At 40.4% G+C, this 18,872-nt stretch overlaps 1 protein-coding gene across 1 annotated transcript; it reads right to left on the bottom strand.

The window, feature by feature from the left end:
- Window positions 1–1,491: 1,491 nt before the first annotated feature.
- Window positions 1,492–17,952, bottom strand: slc45a2 (solute carrier family 45 member 2). The gene is made up of 7 exons (XM_041059803.1): window positions 16,115–17,952; window positions 13,957–14,133; window positions 9,084–9,451; window positions 6,803–6,946; window positions 4,841–4,964; window positions 3,642–3,847; window positions 1,492–1,713 (listed from the first exon to the last, which is right to left on the bottom strand). Exons 1-7 carry the CDS (start codon window positions 16,584–16,586, stop codon window positions 1,492–1,494), a joined length of 1,713 nt encoding a protein of 570 aa, XP_040915737.1. The 5' UTR covers window positions 16,587–17,952.
- Window positions 17,953–18,872: the final 920 nt, after the last annotated feature.

Raw genomic sequence — 18,872 nt, 5'->3', positions numbered from 1 at the left:
GACTTTTTGTTGTTGTTGTGCACCTCGGTTACTTTTCATTAAATCAATTTACGCACAAAAGCATGATTTTAATGTGCCTGATTCACAGTGATAAACATCTGAAACCTGTGAAATGTTGGTGCAAATATTTATGGTGGCTTCAGATACACCAACTGTCTTCTGTGGATGCCAGTAAACTGCAAGTGAAGACCAGACGAGAGAGAAAATAAGCTTTGAAAAGTGAGCGAGCTGCTGATCTCTCTCCTTACAAAAGCCTGGAGGCAGAAACAGAGATATAATGAGGAGCAGAGAAATCAAATCTGACAGAGGTGGAGAGGAGGAGCCCATTGGCTACCAAACATTAGTCACACTTTTTTTTTTTTGTGCAAACCAATTCCTGCCAATAGCCAAATTAGACAACCACCGTTTTACTGTGCAGGAGTTACACTGTGACTAGTTTTGACAAGATCAAAGATCCCCTCCAGATATGTTTTAAGACATGTGAAAAAAAAACTGTTTTGAATAATCATTTACTTCTGATGTGGTTTTCCAACAAAAAAAAGTTCAGTTACCTCATTAAAAATGTTTTGAAATGACATCTGCTTTTTTCCCTCCTCACTGCAAAATCTAGACTCTGTTGGTTATGCAATTATTTTTCATTTCAAAAGCTGAACTGCTGAACACAAAATGCCTCTGTCTTAACTCCAAAGTCCAGTCTCAGTGTGTGCGCACTGCACTGGAGGCTTCAAGTCTCCACATCACACTTGTCTAAGCTGAATATATTGGACAAGGATTGGCTCCAAACTAGTTGTAATGTCACAAAAATCATCTTTGCATCTACGTGATAGCGAGCACAGTGAAACTTCCCCCTGCCCCGTGAGCAGATAAAAGCAGCCTTCTAGTGTGAAACTCTGGCGGCATATCATTCTGCACAGTGAAGCCCAAACATCAAACTGAAGTAACAACAAGCAAAAACGCTTTTGACTGGAAGGTCATTTTTAGTGGGGACACAAGTCTTAGCGCAACCACAGTGTCACTGTGGTACATTATTTAACTTCCACTCCTTGTTTAGAGCAGATGTTCGCAACTTTCTTGGCCTGTGAACCAATAAGATAAAACTTATTTCTTGCGATCCCTCATCACAGGTTGCAAATGTCACTTGGTGGTGGCCTGTTCAACCATGGTGGGGGTGTAGACCCCCTCCAGGCTGGGAGCCACTGCTTTGTGCTTAAGTTACAGCCAGGCTGACCTTGTCCGGCTGTATTTGAATCATTTTTAGTCAAGTAGGTTATTCCAGCAATTCACATGAAAAAAGAGCAAAGATCCAAAGAACATCTAAAAATAATAATCACACCGTGGCTTCCAGTGCTACACCACACAGGGAAAGGCTGAACAAGACAGCAAGATGTCCCCACAAATCTTATGGCTCTGCCACTGCAAAAGAATCATAAGACATTTTAAGGATATAATAAAGAATCTTTATTTATTAAAAATACTTTTACATGAGAAGAATCATTCCACATATCTGATAAAGAGTGCGATGAAGATGCAGCCTAACAGAGACACGGTCGAGGCTGAGAGGACCACCACGATGACACTTCCTGCCATGTTGACCAGAGCGCCGAGCCCCGCACCCACGATAATCTGAGCCAGCTGGACCATGCAGGTGAGCGCCGCGCAGTCCACCCCGGTGCCTCGTGGGCTTTCATTGCTTCCTCGCAGCTTCGCTTGTTCCTGGAAGCGCAGCAGGGTGGTGTTGGGGGTGATTAGAGAAGAGGCGGAGGAGGAGGAAGGGAAAAAAAAAGAGAAGAGGCAGAGGAGAAGGATTGGAAAAAAAAAAGAAGAGGAGCAATATCTGATGTCAGCAATTTCTCCATTACCAGAGATGTCCATGGCAGAAAGCAGTCAACACCTGGGTAAACAGATTCAGCTTTGGAAAATATTAAGAGAACATGTACAGAGAACCTCATACATCTATTTTTTCCCCTCAGATGCTTCGGCCACTTCATGCTGAATTTCATCACCAGCTCATCTGATTTAATTTAATAGAGTATTGATTGAGTATGCCTGGACACTTCAAAACCACTATTGAAAGAGAGAAGTGTTTTTCTACCAGCATTGATTTTGATTTTTGAACCACCGCCACCTAAATGAAGCTACTGTGTATACACACACACGCACACACACACACGCACACACACACACATATAGTTGTCAAACAAAATGTACAAAATTATTGTTGTCTCTAATCTATTTTCCTCCAGATCTGTGCATGTCGCTTGACATTAAAACATACTTTCGTAGATGCCAGGGAGTCGACAGGGAGCTTTCAATATGAGCGACACAGATTATCTAAACAGGTGGGATCCACGTCTCTTGGAAATCTCTGCTGCCAAAAAAAACTGTTGCGCTGAATAGCAGCCTCCAGTGTTGTGCTGCCAGTATCAGGAATCAACTACGCAGGTTTAACAAGAGAACAAAGTAGACAATTATCTTTAACATAGTTACACTGATTAATGCACTGATGGGAACATCAATTGCATAGAATGGTTGGTACCAAAAAAAAATATTAACCAAGTACCTTAGATCATATTACAGTCTGGAGTGCTCTGATGTGCTGCCAAATTAAGAGTCTTGGCAGGAGGCTTAGAACATTTAAAGAGACCAATAGGACTTTTTTTTTTTTTTTTTTTTAATGTTGATTATGTTAATGTTAATTATTGGAATTTGGTTCATGATGAGCTCAGTGTCATAACGGAGAATGAAAAACGTAAAATATAAATTACTTCTGAAATTATCTGTTGATTGGAAAAACCTGATTAATAAGCAAACTTGCCATTTGATGGTTCCCGCTTCTTAAATGTGAGTTTTGTTATTTGTTATTTTGTTATTTGACAACTCAACTTAATGTCTTAAGTCATTTCCATTGTCTTTTGGTTGACATTTCGCCATTACCTTGTTTTGCTCCTTTGTTAAAAAACAAAACAAAATCAAAAACAAAAAAAAAACATAGTGCCCCACAGTGTTTAATGTTCCATATAGAACATAAATTTAAGTATTTTATATTGAAAAACTTTTTGCAGTGTAATTTTCCCAAAGCTCTACAGTGTCTTATTCTACTATACATCTGAATTTATTGTAATTTTTAAATAAACTACGCTGAAAGTGCAAAATATCAGAACATTAATTTCCACCAATCCAAGGTGGTGTCTTCATCTTGTTTTGTTTGACCAGCAGTCCCATACCCAAAGATATTCAGGTTACCATCATTGTATCATGAAGAAAAGGATCAAACGCTCATGTTTGAGAAGCAAATGTAGCAAGATTTTTTGCTTAAAATGATTATTTGAGCATTAACACCTGACTGCTTGTATAATCTATGGTTTTGTTAATGAATAACTTCATTTTTGGTTGATAGACTTGTGGGATTTAGTGCCTGGAAGATAAGGCAGGTTGGTGGCCACTTGTTTAACCCTTTGATGTAAGATGAATGACACTCATTGTTGGTGAAAAGTTAAGGATTCCCTGTGGAATTTTTGACCTCTTGCAGCTCTATAGAGCTCTGTTTTTTTTTTTTTTTTTGAGGGGATTCATCTTTTCTTTTACCCCTCTGACCTTAAGCATCTCAGCCTTGAAAAACATTTCTACTACGAGACCAGTACCTCCTCTTCACGTTGATACTCCGCTATCAGGTTGAATGGGATGGTGTAGAGCGTGCTGGACATGACGCCGAACACACTGCAGAGGATGAGCGTGGCGATGATGTTGGGGAAGAGGCCAATCAGGCTGGTGCCCATACCAAACACAAAGTAGCCCATGAAGTATAATCCTTTCAGGCCGATGTACGGGAGGAGGAAATGCTGCACATCTGAAAACGCACAAGTCACACACAAGTCAGAGAGGTATTACTGCACTACTACTTCTCAAATATGTGGTCATAAGCATTTTAAAGCTCTCCACAGCACACAGTAGATTTGCCACTGGACATTTGATTGGGCGGACTATCACATCAGAGCAACCGTGAAAAGCTCCTTATCCAGACTATAAATAGAGCCACTTCCACACTCCGTCACAGTGACCATGCCAACCCGCTATTGTATGGCTGAACTTTGCTTTTCATTTAGCACATGATTTCTCTCCCTTTCACAACTGTTATTTTACATAGTTGTTAGAGCAGACCATGTTCTTTCGGATTGAAATGGACACGGCTCAGCATGCCTCTGAGACAACACGTGTGTTTCATTCAAACAGTGCCGGCTAATGGCTGAAGCCTGTAATCCCGATGCAGAAGAGAGGGGAGTGGTAATTGCTCACAGCAACCGGGTTCCCGGCACAAGCTTGTCAGGCTGTCATTCACAGAGGAGCTAATGATGTCGCTTTAGGCCATGGTGATGTTAGTGCATTCACGCTTTAATGATGAATGTGGAAATAAACACAAACAGATACTTTCTCATTTTCCCTGTCACTCACACAGACATATGCAATGGCAAGAAAACTGTATTTGACCCTTTGGAAATACCTGGTTTTCTTTTCCACATAGCTCGTGGAAAAGGTATGTGACACCTCGGATAAACCTCCTTTGGCAGCTGATGAGTCTCATATTGGTTGGTGTGTTTGTGTAACTGGTTAAGTTTATGTGTAAAATAAATTGATAAATCACATTAAAAATGAGCAATTTGGTTCGATTTTTGGCTTCTGATCTTTGGCTGCTGGTGATGCCATTAGCCTTGGGGTTCACATACTTTTTCAGTCAAGACAAATATTAATATATTTTAATATTTTAAGACAAATTTAACCATTAATGCAGGTAATTCCAAAGGGTTCACATACTTTTTCTTGGCACTGTTGCATATTTACTTACAGGAGTAGAGAGCAGAAGACACAGCATTAATACACAGTCCCCAGCAGCCCACTTCTACTCCTCTTTCATATGTGATGTAGGCTGTAGAGTTATGGTCTGCATAAGGATTTCCCTTGTATACAATCTGCAAGAAAAGAGAAAAACTACTTGGAGAACAGACTGTAAAATACATGGCACCATTTCCAGGGGAGAAACAGTGGTAACGCTTCATAATACAGCCCCCAAATCACAGTGTACTTTTTTTGTGTCAGCTACCAACAAATACCAACAAAGGAGAAATAAATTACACACTGAAGTATTTTGTAGGTGGATCAAACATTGCTAATCTTTAACGTTTAAGAGAAAAAAAGAAATAATTATTGACTCGTATAATTACACAGTAAGTATAAGGTATGTGGGCTGTAACATCAAGTATCGACTTTTCTCCCCTCCTTGCTCTTTAATTACACATTAAGAACAAAGTTGTAATCACCATTTTCTCAAATTTTAGTTTTGTTTCCCAGTGCTGTATCTCATAGGCGCCCAGTATATGCAAATCTACTTATAAATTATTGGTCCTCTCCTTCTCCTCAAAATCTCCAGTTGTTATTCTGTTGTTCCCCATAGTCATGATTTCTCTCACTGAACAGACATATAAGCAGGAGCTGGTATTTAGTGGCACCTGACTGATAATTCCACAAGCTGTATAATGAGGTGTTCCTGAGACCCTAAAGTCAAATCATCCTAAAAGCTGAGCAGATTCAAGCCCACAGCTTCCCTGATACAGATATCAAATGTTGGCCACCCACTTCAATACAAGCTTTTATCTTTTCTCTCCTATAAAAAGAGGCAAATTCCCTTTAACTCAACAGGGAACCACTGACTATACATTGATAACAATGCCTTCAGTTTTAGATTATATGCTGGTGCACTGGGCCTTAATGTACCGTGGCAGTGAGAATTGCGTCATGGTGGGAAGCGTATCCTTTGATCTGCATGCACACTGTGAAACTGTAAAGCCTCCATCATTATTACACATGTCAACAGAAGATTACACACAACAAGAGACTACTCCCCCAACCCCCGCCCTCCATCTGCCCCCACAGAAACCGGGATTAATGATGCTTGAATGTAGATACATATTGCATTGAGTGTGGTTCTTCCCCTCTGATATTGTTGTTCTCATTTTATCCCATTGCCTCATTTCATACTGAGTCATATTAGGACTGTAAATAATGATTAATTTCATTATCAATTGGTCGGGTGGTGAATGAATTGTTAATTGAATGAAACATCAGAAATAGAATATTTGTCAGTTTGACTGTATTACCAACTTAAATGATCACTTAATTATCAAAATAGTTATTTTCATTTTTTCGGTTCCACAGATTTATCTTACATAGGATCTTACTACAAAAAACATACAGTCTACTGTAAAATGTACAATTTCTGTGTTGAAAGGAATAATTTGATAAATTGTTAAACATGCTTTTTTGCTTTCTTGCTGAACTTTTTGTGAGGACATTGTGACCCCTTTCATATCTGTATGATGAATGCGACACTTGGGGGAGTAGTTTCTTGTTGTGTGTGACACAATGCGACACTGAATGCGAAACGGCTTGTTAAATCTGAAAGGCTGCAACTAATGATTATGTTTTTGATTAATCAATGAGTTGTTTTATCTATAAAACAGTCTGAGTCCACCAAGTCTCTGGTTTCCTTTCAGCTTTCTAATGTGTGTGTGTGTGTGGGGGGGGGGAAACAACAACATATTATGAAAAAAGCCTCTCACAGTTTCCCAGAGCTCAAGGTGACATTTTGAGAGGCCTTGTTTAGCCTGAACAACAGTCCAGAAAATTTTTTTTTATGCTCGTAGTCATAAATTAGTTGTTGATGCCATATCACTGATCTGTGACTTTTTGAAATGCATGGAGTCAAGCCTGCACGTTCAGTGTCCATATACAGACACACACAAATAAGTACCTGTCCCATAAAATCAGTGAAGAAGAGCATATTGCAGAGGAAAGCCGTCCATCCAAGCAGGTGACTGACACACAGGTAGCGGTAGTGGTTGGGCATGTTGATGATAGTTTTCATCAGGGACCTGAATGTCATCTTTTTCTGGGCCTGCAGGTGCACACAAACATCACAGATATGACTGCCAACTTCTACGACACTGACAGGAAAAAAACAAAACAAAAAAAAAAAAACAGCTTTTCCTCTCATAGCACTCATTACTCCTCCCCCCCCGGCATTTAATTACTAGTGGTGCTTGAGCCCACAACTGACAAGAGTTTAAAGGATTCAAGGAAAAAATAAAAAACGTCTGCACCATAAGGACCTTAATTAGAATAAAGAGATTCAACATAAAGACTTGATAAAGGATTAAAAGGCAACAATAAAACAACTAACCTCTTTATTACAATCATGTCACCCTATAATAGTTTTCGATACATTTGGATTTATAGAGTGCTACAAAAGCATTAAACGGAGAGTGCGATGGGGACTATCAAAGTAAAAGCATGAATTGTTAGCGATTATTTATCAAACGTTTTTACATTTGAGCGAGGCTACAAAAGTGCGTCTAAAGAAGATGATCATGCAAACTCTTCCGACAGACTCTGTGCTCTTTATCATCAAAACATCTTAACCATATGGTCCGATGTCAACTCAACATGATTGACCATGATTAATTGATACCCAGAGTTCATAGAATGATAAATGAAAAAATTCATCAGTGCACACTGACAACCTCCCTGCATAATGCAGGAAATCCTTTCACATGTAAATTTCATGTTCATAAGATGTATCCACACCACTATGCAAGAGATTCAGGAGGTTATCTGAAGAGTCTGTTCTGCACGTAGGGATGGCAATGTCGGTCAGTCCACCACTTTGGTCCAGACTGAATTGTCTCAACAACTACTGGATGATTTTCCACAAAATTGTATAACTTTTGTGTTATATGGTGACTATTTGTGGCATCTTTAATGTGAGCGCCCCAGTGCAACACTACCAATGTCATCCTGGAAAGACTGTCTGAAAACGTGTGCAGTGTTTTTAAACCATACTGTATCTCCTTCCTCGCTGTGACAGCTGGCTTTTCACTTCACCTTAAGAGCGTGGCGGTTTGGATTCGATTTAGATGATTTTGATTTCCAAAGTGCTGGGGCAGCACGTCTTACAAATTTGTTCTGACAGAGCATAAAGCGGCCCTTTGTCTTGTTTGAATGCAATTTAACAATATCACATGCGGCGGTGATTCAGAATTGGGTTTTCATTCAAAGTGGGTCGCAAGCATTTGGGTCACATCCAAAAATTATATAAAAGAAAAAAAAAACTTAATTGAAGCATCGCTTTTATTTTGAAGTACCATTTCCTGCTTCCAAATGAGCTGTGGTGCTTCAACATGTAACTTAGAAAACAATAAGCCTATCAAAACCTGATGATATGATGCTTGCTCTGAATGTGCTGATCTGTCCAGTAGTATGACGGGGAAATTTTATTATTCACAGAGGTTTAACTTACACTAAACATAAAGTAAGAAAAGAAAAACAAAAGTATTGCAGGGAAGTATTGGTCTGGCTTGGATTCTTGCTTGAAAATAATAGTTTTTTCATTCACAGCAATTGTTTTTTCATTCGCAGCAATGCAGCTGTTGTATTATCCTGTTCTTTTATGCCATAAAAACTTTCAACAACGTGTTATTTTTTAAATTTTGTTTTCAATTTCACTCCTGTTGCAGTGCTTCTTATTTCACTCAACTTTATAATAACTATTTTAGTTCTTATTTTGTGAGATAAAATCGAAGGCTATCTCTGTGGTCTGGCTCTGTCCTCTCAGCAGGAAGGTTGTGGTTTAAATCCACTGACAGGCAGAATGGACAGATGGAAATAAAAATTAATTGGTGTTAGGTTGGTCAGTGTGTGGACCATGACCTGATGTGTTCGGAAACCAGATGGAAACCACTGACACATAAAATGCACTGTATTCAGTCCCCATTTGCTCCGTTGCCACACTGTTATTATTGTCACACTGCTTTTATGGCTGCACCATGATATCTAGTAAAAAATATCATTTACAATGCTTAATGTAAGAATAAACAACTCATGGACAACATATGAGTGCATATTATTCAAGAAAGACATTTTAGCTCCACTTACCCAGTCTGCTTTCAACAGAACTTAATTCTATATTCCACTAACTACATACACTCATGGCAAAATAATTGCATCCTGAGGGACTGTTCCTGTGCATCACATACCTCCTTGTTTGGCTGCTTAGCACTGGAGGTCACCGAATTGGCCTCCCCTAGAGCAGAGAAAGACCTAGGCCTGAGGTCTGGGACAGGTGCTGGGACTACGGGAGAGATGGGCTCTTTAGCCAGTGCACCGTACCCATTGCTGTGGGACCCCAGTAGTCGTAGGGCACTGGGAAGTGAAGAATCAGAGGCAGATGGGAGCTTGCCCAGAGGCTGCTCTGGAATGCTGAAGAGGTGCACAGTGAGGAAGATGCCCCAGGTCAATGCTGAGAAGAAATAGATGACTTGGTACTCAGAACCCAGGAGCTGACCCATCACAGAATGACCCCAGTCCATAGCTCCCACCAGGTAACCACACGCTCCACCCAGACCTGGAACACACAGAGGCAAAGCTTAAAACACTATTCAGATAGAAATAGAGTGGCTGGTCTTGGAGGAAAACAGCTTAGTGCGTACCTGTCTTGTAGCTGGACTAGCAGCTCTATTACGACAGGCTCTCCCAGTGTGTGTGTTTGTGGCCAGTATCATTGTACAGTCCCATGCATACTGTATAGAATCCAGAATGCCTTAACTCCAAATCACATGTGTAATCAGACTTTTGTTGCATTGAGATTGTACTTTGGGGCCCATATTTTCAACATAGTCTATTTAACCTGCTTGTTTTTGGTTATAAATAAGATCAAATACCCTACAAGTAAACAGTACAGTTATTGTAAAATGGTACAGTTTTGAACCATATAACTTTTCTGTGACAAGGCAACAGGGTTGTACCCAGTATGTCATTTGTTTAGATTTGTTGCTGCAATTAGGCACAGCTAAATTACTTTAGACAGCATGAGTCAAATATCCAGGTAGTGGATGTGGCCCATCAGGTTTGTCACTGACATTAAGGCTCACTGATTTCACTAAAAGGGCAAACAAGTCTCTCTGCGCTCTCTCTCTCGGCTCTCACTGGTTTTCATTAACAACACAGCCTCCTCTCCTGACTATAAAGGGAAAGTTAAATGCTGAGGCCTGACAGCTTCAAGAAGGCTGAGCAACTGGCCGCTTCTGTAATGAGCATTTCAACAAAGGCAAGCTGAAAGAACACTGCTTTCTTTGTTATGTTAGCGTCATGCAAGTGTCATAATATAGACAGTTGGACAGAAAACCCTCATTCAGTCTTCGCTGCTTTATATGCTGATTGCTTAGCTGATAATGTGCTAGTAATATTTTTAAAATATTACCAAAGGAGAAATTCATGCACTGAAGAATAAAACTGATGCAGGAGGAGAAGCTGTGTGGTGATCACATGCCTACGTTTTGATACACAGACACACGCAAGGTTTGTGCCAGTGAATTTCAACTAGTGAACATACAATAATGGGGAAAAAAAAAAAAATTACTAACCGACTGATTGTTTCATTCAGTAATTAACTGTGGCAACTGCAGTCCCCTGAGTGGATATACAGTCCTTTACAACCTAAAATGGAGGCTATTTTTCTACATTTCAGCAACGGGCAGGTAAAGTAATAACCACTTCAGGAGCCACACTTCACTTGTGTCTGCATGACTGGAACATTGCTGTTTGTGAGCTGCATCAAACGCTCTTCACTCATTGAAGAACCCACTCCGCTTTCTTTGTGTGTCATTAATGTGTACCTTTCTGCCCCTGCAATAACTCTGAACTTTTTATTGCACTGCAGTTCAACAGAGCAAAACAGAGATATGACTGTGGCTCTCCGTGGACGCAGAGAGATTGGAAATCAAAGAGGAAGAGATTTAATATCAGCAAGGTGCATTTTGATTTAAATAGGCTATTAAATTAAACTAAAGTATCAATTAAACTAAAGCAGTTTCACATTAAAACAGCTAAAATAGTTTTCTGCAAGGCTGAATGAGCTCACAGTTCTCATTGAGGCCTAGTTTTGTACTGAACTGAAGGTAACTGTAAACCAGACTGAACACTCTACTGAATTTAAGGAAGGTGGCATTGGTGCCAAACATCACAGCAGTTAGGTCTGGTGATTTATTAACCCACTGACGCATTTAATGAAGTGTATTTGAACAGTGAGGCGATCACTTAGCCTGGACAACATAGTCAGTGTTTGCAACCGTTTGAACTGAACTGAACAAAACAATTTGAATCAGCAAAGGCTTATGGGAATGTCCAAACCAAACCACAGTATCGGACAAATTCAAATTGTGACCCGATGGTGGTGCTAGAGGAAAAGCTAAGGGATCGCCAAGGCCATTACATTTCATCCTGAGGGGACCATGAATAAGGTAACACAGTTCACAACAATCCATCCAATAGCTGTTGAGATTTCACTCCAGGCCAGAAATGTCAACCTCAGTGGCACAAAATGAAAAGTCAGGCTTTAGGAATCATTGTCTAGGCACCATGTGTGTGTGGATTTCATGGAAATCCATCCAATAGTTGTTGAAATATTTCTGTCTCAAGGAAAGTAGTGGACCAACTGACACTGCTGTACACAGAGCCAAGCAGTTTGCTTAATCTATTGCTGTAGAAATCAGTGACCCTGTGTGGCCTGTAAGAACCTCATAAAGAGCTAATAAAAAAGCATTGCCCTCTCCCTCACACAAACAAACATATGCTGTGAAACACCAATTATGAATAATAGCATCGCAGAGCTGGCATTCACTGCTTTGGTTGAGAGTATGTAATTAGAAAAGCCCATGCATGAAACACAGAGATTTACACAACAATTCTTGCTCCCTCCTTTTCAAGCCGCACATACCAGCGGTGGCAGGGGCGTCTGAAGGAGTCATGTGCTTGGCCCCTGTCTCTCTCAGCCCAGACCCATGACTGCAGCACATGATTAACTCAGAGGTGGATTACTGCCTGACTAGCATGCTCACACCACCCGGTGCCTGCTGACAGCTCAGCGCACCACTGGCTCGCCCACCAAAAGCATCATCTTTCCCCCAAGCAGTGCATGAAAAAATATCTGTTGATCCTGGATATTTTTAGGCATTTCTTAATTGACTCATTGGGAACATGTTTGTTGAGGATACGGTGCTTTACAAACCGAATCTGAGAGAAAAATGATACGAAAATATGAGGTACCACATATGTGTGCTGTAACAAATAACAAAACAAAGCGATCTTCAGCTTTGTGAACTCGGCCACAGTGAAGAAGTTGTTAGTATTACCTGTACACAAAACTAAAGTCTATGCCGACACGACCTACAATCTATCAGTGAAGAGAAAGGTAACGCACATAATTTTAGATGGAAATTTGAACTTGCACTTGCTGGAAATCAGTGCTAACTAGTATTAAAATATTACTGAGCTACTGCCTGTGAAATTATAGTGAAATATGGGGAAATTAAATGTCACAAGTACCAATCTTTCTTGCCGGTTCTTTCAGAAATGGGCTCCTGAATTGCAAAGAGGTTGTAAATACAATTTACCACCTGGAAAGTATTGACTTTGTACTTTGAATAGAGCATCTACTAAAACATAATCAGCTTTTTCAATGTGTCCATAACTGGCCTTCCCAACATCTCTCCAAGAACAAAGGGGTGCAATTATCCAGGATGTCACAAATGCAAATTGTAGCCTTGTTCACCTCACCTGCATTTAGCGCTCTTGATTTCCCCTGTCTCACAAAACATAGTGAAAAGGCAGTTTAGGACATTTCTATTTAGAGTATGACCTTTGGAGACACTTTGCTGCATCTGAACTATCATTTGCTCCGTCTCTCACAGTATAAGTGGAGAATGTATTCATCCATCGAGACATATGAAGGTGAAGTGGGTCAATCTGTATCAAAGTGGCTGAGGAAAACACAGTTTAAGGCAACTGAGAACTCCTTCCGAGATGTCACACTTGGACCTGAAACAAGTGGCTCATGTTCAAAAGCTCCACTGAGTGAGAGGAGTCCTGCGTGAAAGAGTGAGGAAATCTTACTGCGTGTAATTCCCTCAGAGACTTCTCATAAAAGGAAGAATTTAGTTGCATTTGGGGAACCTAAGCTGATAAATCCAAGAGGGGGATATTTTTCACACTGGGGCACTGTATCAGCAAGATTACAGTGACAAATCTGTGAAAAAAAAAACTCTCAGAATTAGTGTGTTTGCTTATTCACCTGTTTTCCTTATTCTAGCTAAAGGATTTGTCTGCTTTTTGTTGATGATCTGGTTGTGAAATATAAATTATTAGAGCTTCTATGCTGAAAGCAGCTGCCTGCAGTGACAGTGAACCAAAACTTCAAAGTTGCAAACACAGTTTTCAGAGATTTAAAGATGCAGACAGATTTTTCAGAATCTTTCCAGCCTTTATGCTATGCTAAGCTAACCGTCTCCCTTATATATTCAGTGCATAGACATGAGAGTGGCATCAGTGTTCTCATTTAACTCTTGGGAAAAAACCAAATAAGTGCATTTCCCAAAATGTCCCCAACTATTCCTTTGAGCACTCTTTTGCCTCTCATGAACACTTCAAAAGACAGACGTGCACCTCGTCCACAGTCTCACTGAACATGCAGACGACACAGACTGCAACACAAGCTCATGGAAATCTTCACACGTTCTTCGTTATGTGCCGTTTCCACCCACAAGTACACACTCAGTCACACCATAAGAAGATCCAGTTTAACTCTGAGAATTGCTGCCATACACCATTAGTATGTTATGTGAGCTGCTCTGCTATAAAATGCCCACGAGGCAGCTATTACAACTGAGACTCTCACCAAACACAAACCTACCGCTGATTGATCCAAAGCAAATTCATCAAGATGCGCGCTGGAAACAGCCACCAAGGAAAGATTTATAACAGAGGCGAGCATAAATAAGGATATAACAAACACAAAGGCAGTAGTTACTGAAGCAAGTACAACAGCGGTGTGTGCGTTTGTTCTGTATTACAAACCTGTGAGGAGAGCGTGGTAGTGCAGACCTCGCTCCTTGTCTTGATGTGAGCACACATCAAACAGGTAGGCCTTGATGGGCCCGTCGATGAAGTCTGCAGCGAAGTCAAACAGCACAACTCCCAACATCACCACCACTATGGCCCATATTCTCCGCAATGACGTGTCAGTGACTAGCGCTGCAAAACAGAACAAAACATCTCATCACTCAACAAGCCCTGCAGCAAAACATTTAAATAATAACACCATGTTGGTGCCTTCGCATCACTTCAGTCATTTTACTTGATTTAAAAGTGTGGAGCTTGTCAGAAAGAAAGACAGTAATAATTGTTTTTTTTTCCCCAAGAAAACCAATTATGCCTGACATTTCAAAAACTGCCTGTTTGAACGCTGTGTTCAGTCTTGTTCTGTGTTTTCTTCAGAAGGATTGAAAGATGCTAAAAAAGAAAAAAAAATGTACAAAACATCTGTAATTAAACATAACAAAGTGGATTTTATGAATTAAGTAGGAAAGTATGTTTAGCAAGTGACGAGCAATCTGCTAAAATCTTTAAAACAGGTGTACTGTGGCAGAGAAAAGTTACATAGCAGAACATCACACCTCCTGCTGCTCTGCACTGTTTTACATGAAGCCTGAACTGACCTTTTCTGGTTATTAAACAAAAGGAAAATTTATAATTTAGGACCTAAAGGGCAAAGCATGGGCAGCATGAAACTGTTCTTCTTTCAGGTTAGACGGAGGGTGGTTACAACAATGCAAACATTATGTCACACAATTCCTGTGGCATTTACTACAACCCTGAGAAAGACTGAAATGTAATCAGCTTACCCAGCCTACGTAAGAAAGAAACACTTTACAGTCCACATGGTGATTATTACAAAGCCCAGAGACTTTAAAGTGCCCTTTAAACAAGCTTCATATAAGATTCTTGATTTTCGTTTGACCAAAGCCACAGATTTGAAATAGTATGAAATTTGTATGATTTACAGAAGCCTACAAACTGAAGTATAAAGGCACACTGCACTCCTAAGTTTTCTTAGATAATTAGGGTTTCTTTATAAAGTAGACGGATGCTGTGTTTGCAGAGTGTTTGCTAAAATGTGTCATAGGCTGTTAAAACTATAATTTTGCAGCATTAAATATCATGTGCAGTGATTTCGATGATTATTCTCCAATCAAAAGATTTGATCGAGATATTGAGGATGACATACCAATAAATATTCAAGCTCCATCATTCAAAGTTTCAACTGTGTTAATAAAAGTGGGTCAAATGATCATTCAGTGTGCATTTAACTCCTCACTAATCCTGTTGAACTGCTTGGTGTCTAATAATACAGCAGCTCTGTGACTCTCCAGTGATGCAGTTCACGTACAAAGAAAATGCTTTTCACTCAACTACTATTGAGTAAAGGTCACAGATTCTTTTGTGCAGAGATCTTCTCGTGATGCTGCCTGGAGCCCGACCGATTCCCAGAAAATGGCTCGGGTGTTTAAAAATCCTTTATCAGTTTCCTACTTCAAACTAAATGAGCAATGAGATTTTCTCAGTCGTGTCTCATCAGCCAGTGATGCCCACTGTTTGTGCCAGTGGGCACTGGCCTCAAGAACGCGCCAGTAAGTCACACACTTAACTTCAGTCACAAGCTAAAAGTGTGAGTAAAGTATGAGAGATAAGAGGAAGCTTGAGAAAGAGAAAAACAGTTATAATCACTGTATCAGTGTGAAAATAAAAAATTAGATCACGAGCCTAAATGGCAGGTACAAGCTGATGTTCTTCGAGGGACAACGCGGAGAGTGGGAACAGTTTGTGCTCATAACCTGACAGAAACATCAAGATAAAACCTTTGTCTGTCTTGAACTTGTCACAATTATTCTCCAGTATTACCCAACACATCAAACTGAGATCAAAGTGATGTCAAATATCCAAAGAATGTTCCACAATGTCTCTGTTTCTCTGTGATGGGGAGAGATGATTATTCATTCTCTCTCATTCCCTCTGGAAAAAAAGGCACAGTCGACCCCTATAACAAGAACTGACTTTCTGAGATAACTGGAGCAAAAATGTAACAGTACCTCCTTCTTCTCATTGTCTGGTTCCTGAAATCTATCTTGAAGTGCATCTTTCATTTCTTCAAATCCCCCTCCCACCTACCCCTCACCTGAGATGACAGCATCTCCGTTGAGGAACAGGGTGATTCCCAGCAGCATGAGGATGCCCAGGGCCAGGATGTAAGGCCTTCGCCGGCCCCACGCCGAACGGCAGTGGTCGCTGGCCGAGCCGATGATGGGCTGGAGCAGAAAGCCCAGGATGGGGCTGATCAACCACACCAAACTGTACAGGCTGCGAGGGAGGCCCACGCTCAGAAGCACCGGTGTGACAAATGCAGCCTCCACGGCGTAGCAAAATTCCCTTCCAAACATGACCAGACCGTGGAGGATAAGGCGGCCCTGAGAGCGCCTGGGGGGCTCCACGACTCCGAACACAGCGCTGTCCCCACTGTCCATGTAGTCCTCTTTGGAGTCAGTGTAGTCTGTGGAGTACTGGTGCAAAGAGGTGCTGATGTGTTTGCCAGGCTCCGGGAGCCGGCAGGGCTGGGGCCTCACAGATTGGTCCTCTGATAAAAGGGTCATGGCTGAGAGAAAGGGGTTAGAAGGAGAGAGGGAAAAGGAGAGGAAGAATAAAAAAGGGAGTGAAGAGGAGATTTAGGTAAAAAAAAAAAAAAAAGAGACAAACAGAGAGAATATGGTAGTGTCTCTCTCAGTTAAGTAATTGATAAATGGCCAGATGCCCAATCCTTGCACTGGTGCTCAGCTTGGGCTAATCCTCCCCTCTACTGCATAGCTGAGCAATGAGTCCAAGATCCACACAGCTTTACTTTACATGTGAGGGTCTGCCTCCAGGTCTGTGCAGAGCAGAGCAGGACTCAATGAAGAAGAGAGTGAGAGGGGAGGAGAGAGGAAAGAAGTGGGTGTATTTAAGAGATTACTGGATGTCTCTTTCCTGTCTGAGTGCTGTAGTAAAGGCCTGGGGCAGCTCATGGGAGAGCGTGTGAGGAATTACGTGCATGTGAGTGGGTGTGTGCCGTAAAGAGCCTTATTTATTCCATTGTTACACAGTCACTAATGATTAGCCAAAGGCATTCATTTTTTTGGTGACTAGTTATTGTTCTGTTATTGTGTGACTGTAGCCACAAGGCTTAATTCATTTACTTAAAGCCTTTTCAAAAAGTGACATTTGATCTCTGTATGTACTGTATTACATGAAGGAAGGGGGATTAGAAAAAAAAGTTCTAAAAACATTTAAATGTGACACTTAATAATGTCAGCTTATCATTTTTAAATGGATTTGTGAAGTAATTAAAAAAAAAAAAAGAAGATTAATCTTGCAGTTATCTTCTGAATGGATTGTCATGAAATTTGGTTCATTCATGTTCCCCAGAGGATGAATTGTACTAACTTTGGTACTTTTCACCTCTCGCCATCATCAAGTTAATTTTGACTGTCCAGTATTTTGGTTTATGACCCAATATGTGTAGAACTAGAGAGATTCCCACCAGCCTCAGCTGCACTTTGTGTTTAATGCTAATAAAAATTAAAATTTTATAGACTGAAAATGATTCGGATACAACGCCAATCTCCATAAATGCATTATTAAACAGTTGCTGATAAAATGTGAAAGTATCTTGTAATAGCAAAATTAATGACTAAAACCTGTTTAGTGCCTGAAAACACATCTGGTATAAACACCAAACCTGTTGGGACCAATAAGTCCTCAAGAGGACCAAAGCCCGTTCCTAATGAGGCAAAAACATCAATTTTAAGGTCCTGGTTAAGGTTAAGGGTCAGGTGTGAATTAAGGTTATATTAAGACTTGGGTTAGGCATGAATTGGTTATGGTTAAGATTTGGGTTGGGCTGTCCACAATGAATGGAAGTCAATGCAATGTCCTAACAGGAATAGCTGCACAAATCTGTGTGAGTGTGTGTGTGAGTATGTGTGAGTGTGTGTGTGTGTGTGTGTGAGAGAGAGAGAGAGAGAGAGAGAGAGAGAGAGAGAGAGAGAGAGAGAGAGAGAGAGAGAGAGAGAGAGAGAGAGAGAGAGAGAGAGAGATAGTGTGCGTGATTGAATACGATTCCTTCGTCTCATGTGGTTTGTAAAAGGAAACTCAGTCTTGTGTAGATCTGAGTCTTTGGGGCTCCAGGGAAGACAGCCTATCTACATCAGTAAAGTTAAAAGATTGTCTGAGCTGAGTATTTTTTGCTCATTGCCTCTTGTTATGTATTGCATGTGTCATCCGATGGTCATGTGCTTTTTTTTTTTTTTTTTTGCCTTTGCAATCACAGAAGTGGGATGATTATAGAGGAATACTTCAAGCAATGCAGTTCCTGTCTTGCTATCTATAAGCAAGAAATCACAACCTCTAACTTGAAACCTTGTCAATAATAAATAGAGAAAATTATACTATTTTTCTTTTTGCTTTCTCTTGCTAGGATTACATTCATAACACTTCTTAGAGTCAGTGTGCTGATCTGAGACTTACTTGTTGCTCTCAAGCTGAGGTGAAGCTGTAAAGATAACTGCTGCTGCTATGACCTTAAACCAGCATTTAAAAAGACATTTCACTTGCTCTTCACTGTGAACTTAATTAAAAGCTAAATTGACCATTATCAAAGACAGTTTCCTCGAAAAGGTCAGGTTAAGGTTGGGTGTCTGCCGTTCTCAGAATCAGCAGACCGGCTCTGTAAATCACAAGAACATCATTAGGACTCAATCATACAAACAGAAACACAGTGTGTGAGACACAAAAACATTCTTTGTCTTTTCATTCTTTTGAATTTTAACACACATCTTTCTTATGTTACCCAACTTCAACTTTTCAACACTTATCCGTACAGCTAGTCCAGGATAAAACCCCGG

The sequence above is a fragment of the Toxotes jaculatrix genome, chromosome 16 (assembly GCF_017976425.1).
Source record: "Toxotes jaculatrix isolate fToxJac2 chromosome 16, fToxJac2.pri, whole genome shotgun sequence".
In the NCBI taxonomy this organism is placed as follows: Eukaryota; Metazoa; Chordata; class Actinopteri; family Toxotidae; genus Toxotes; species Toxotes jaculatrix.
The sequence above is the reverse complement of the archived record's forward strand: the minus strand, read 5'-3'. Positions and strand labels throughout refer to the sequence as shown.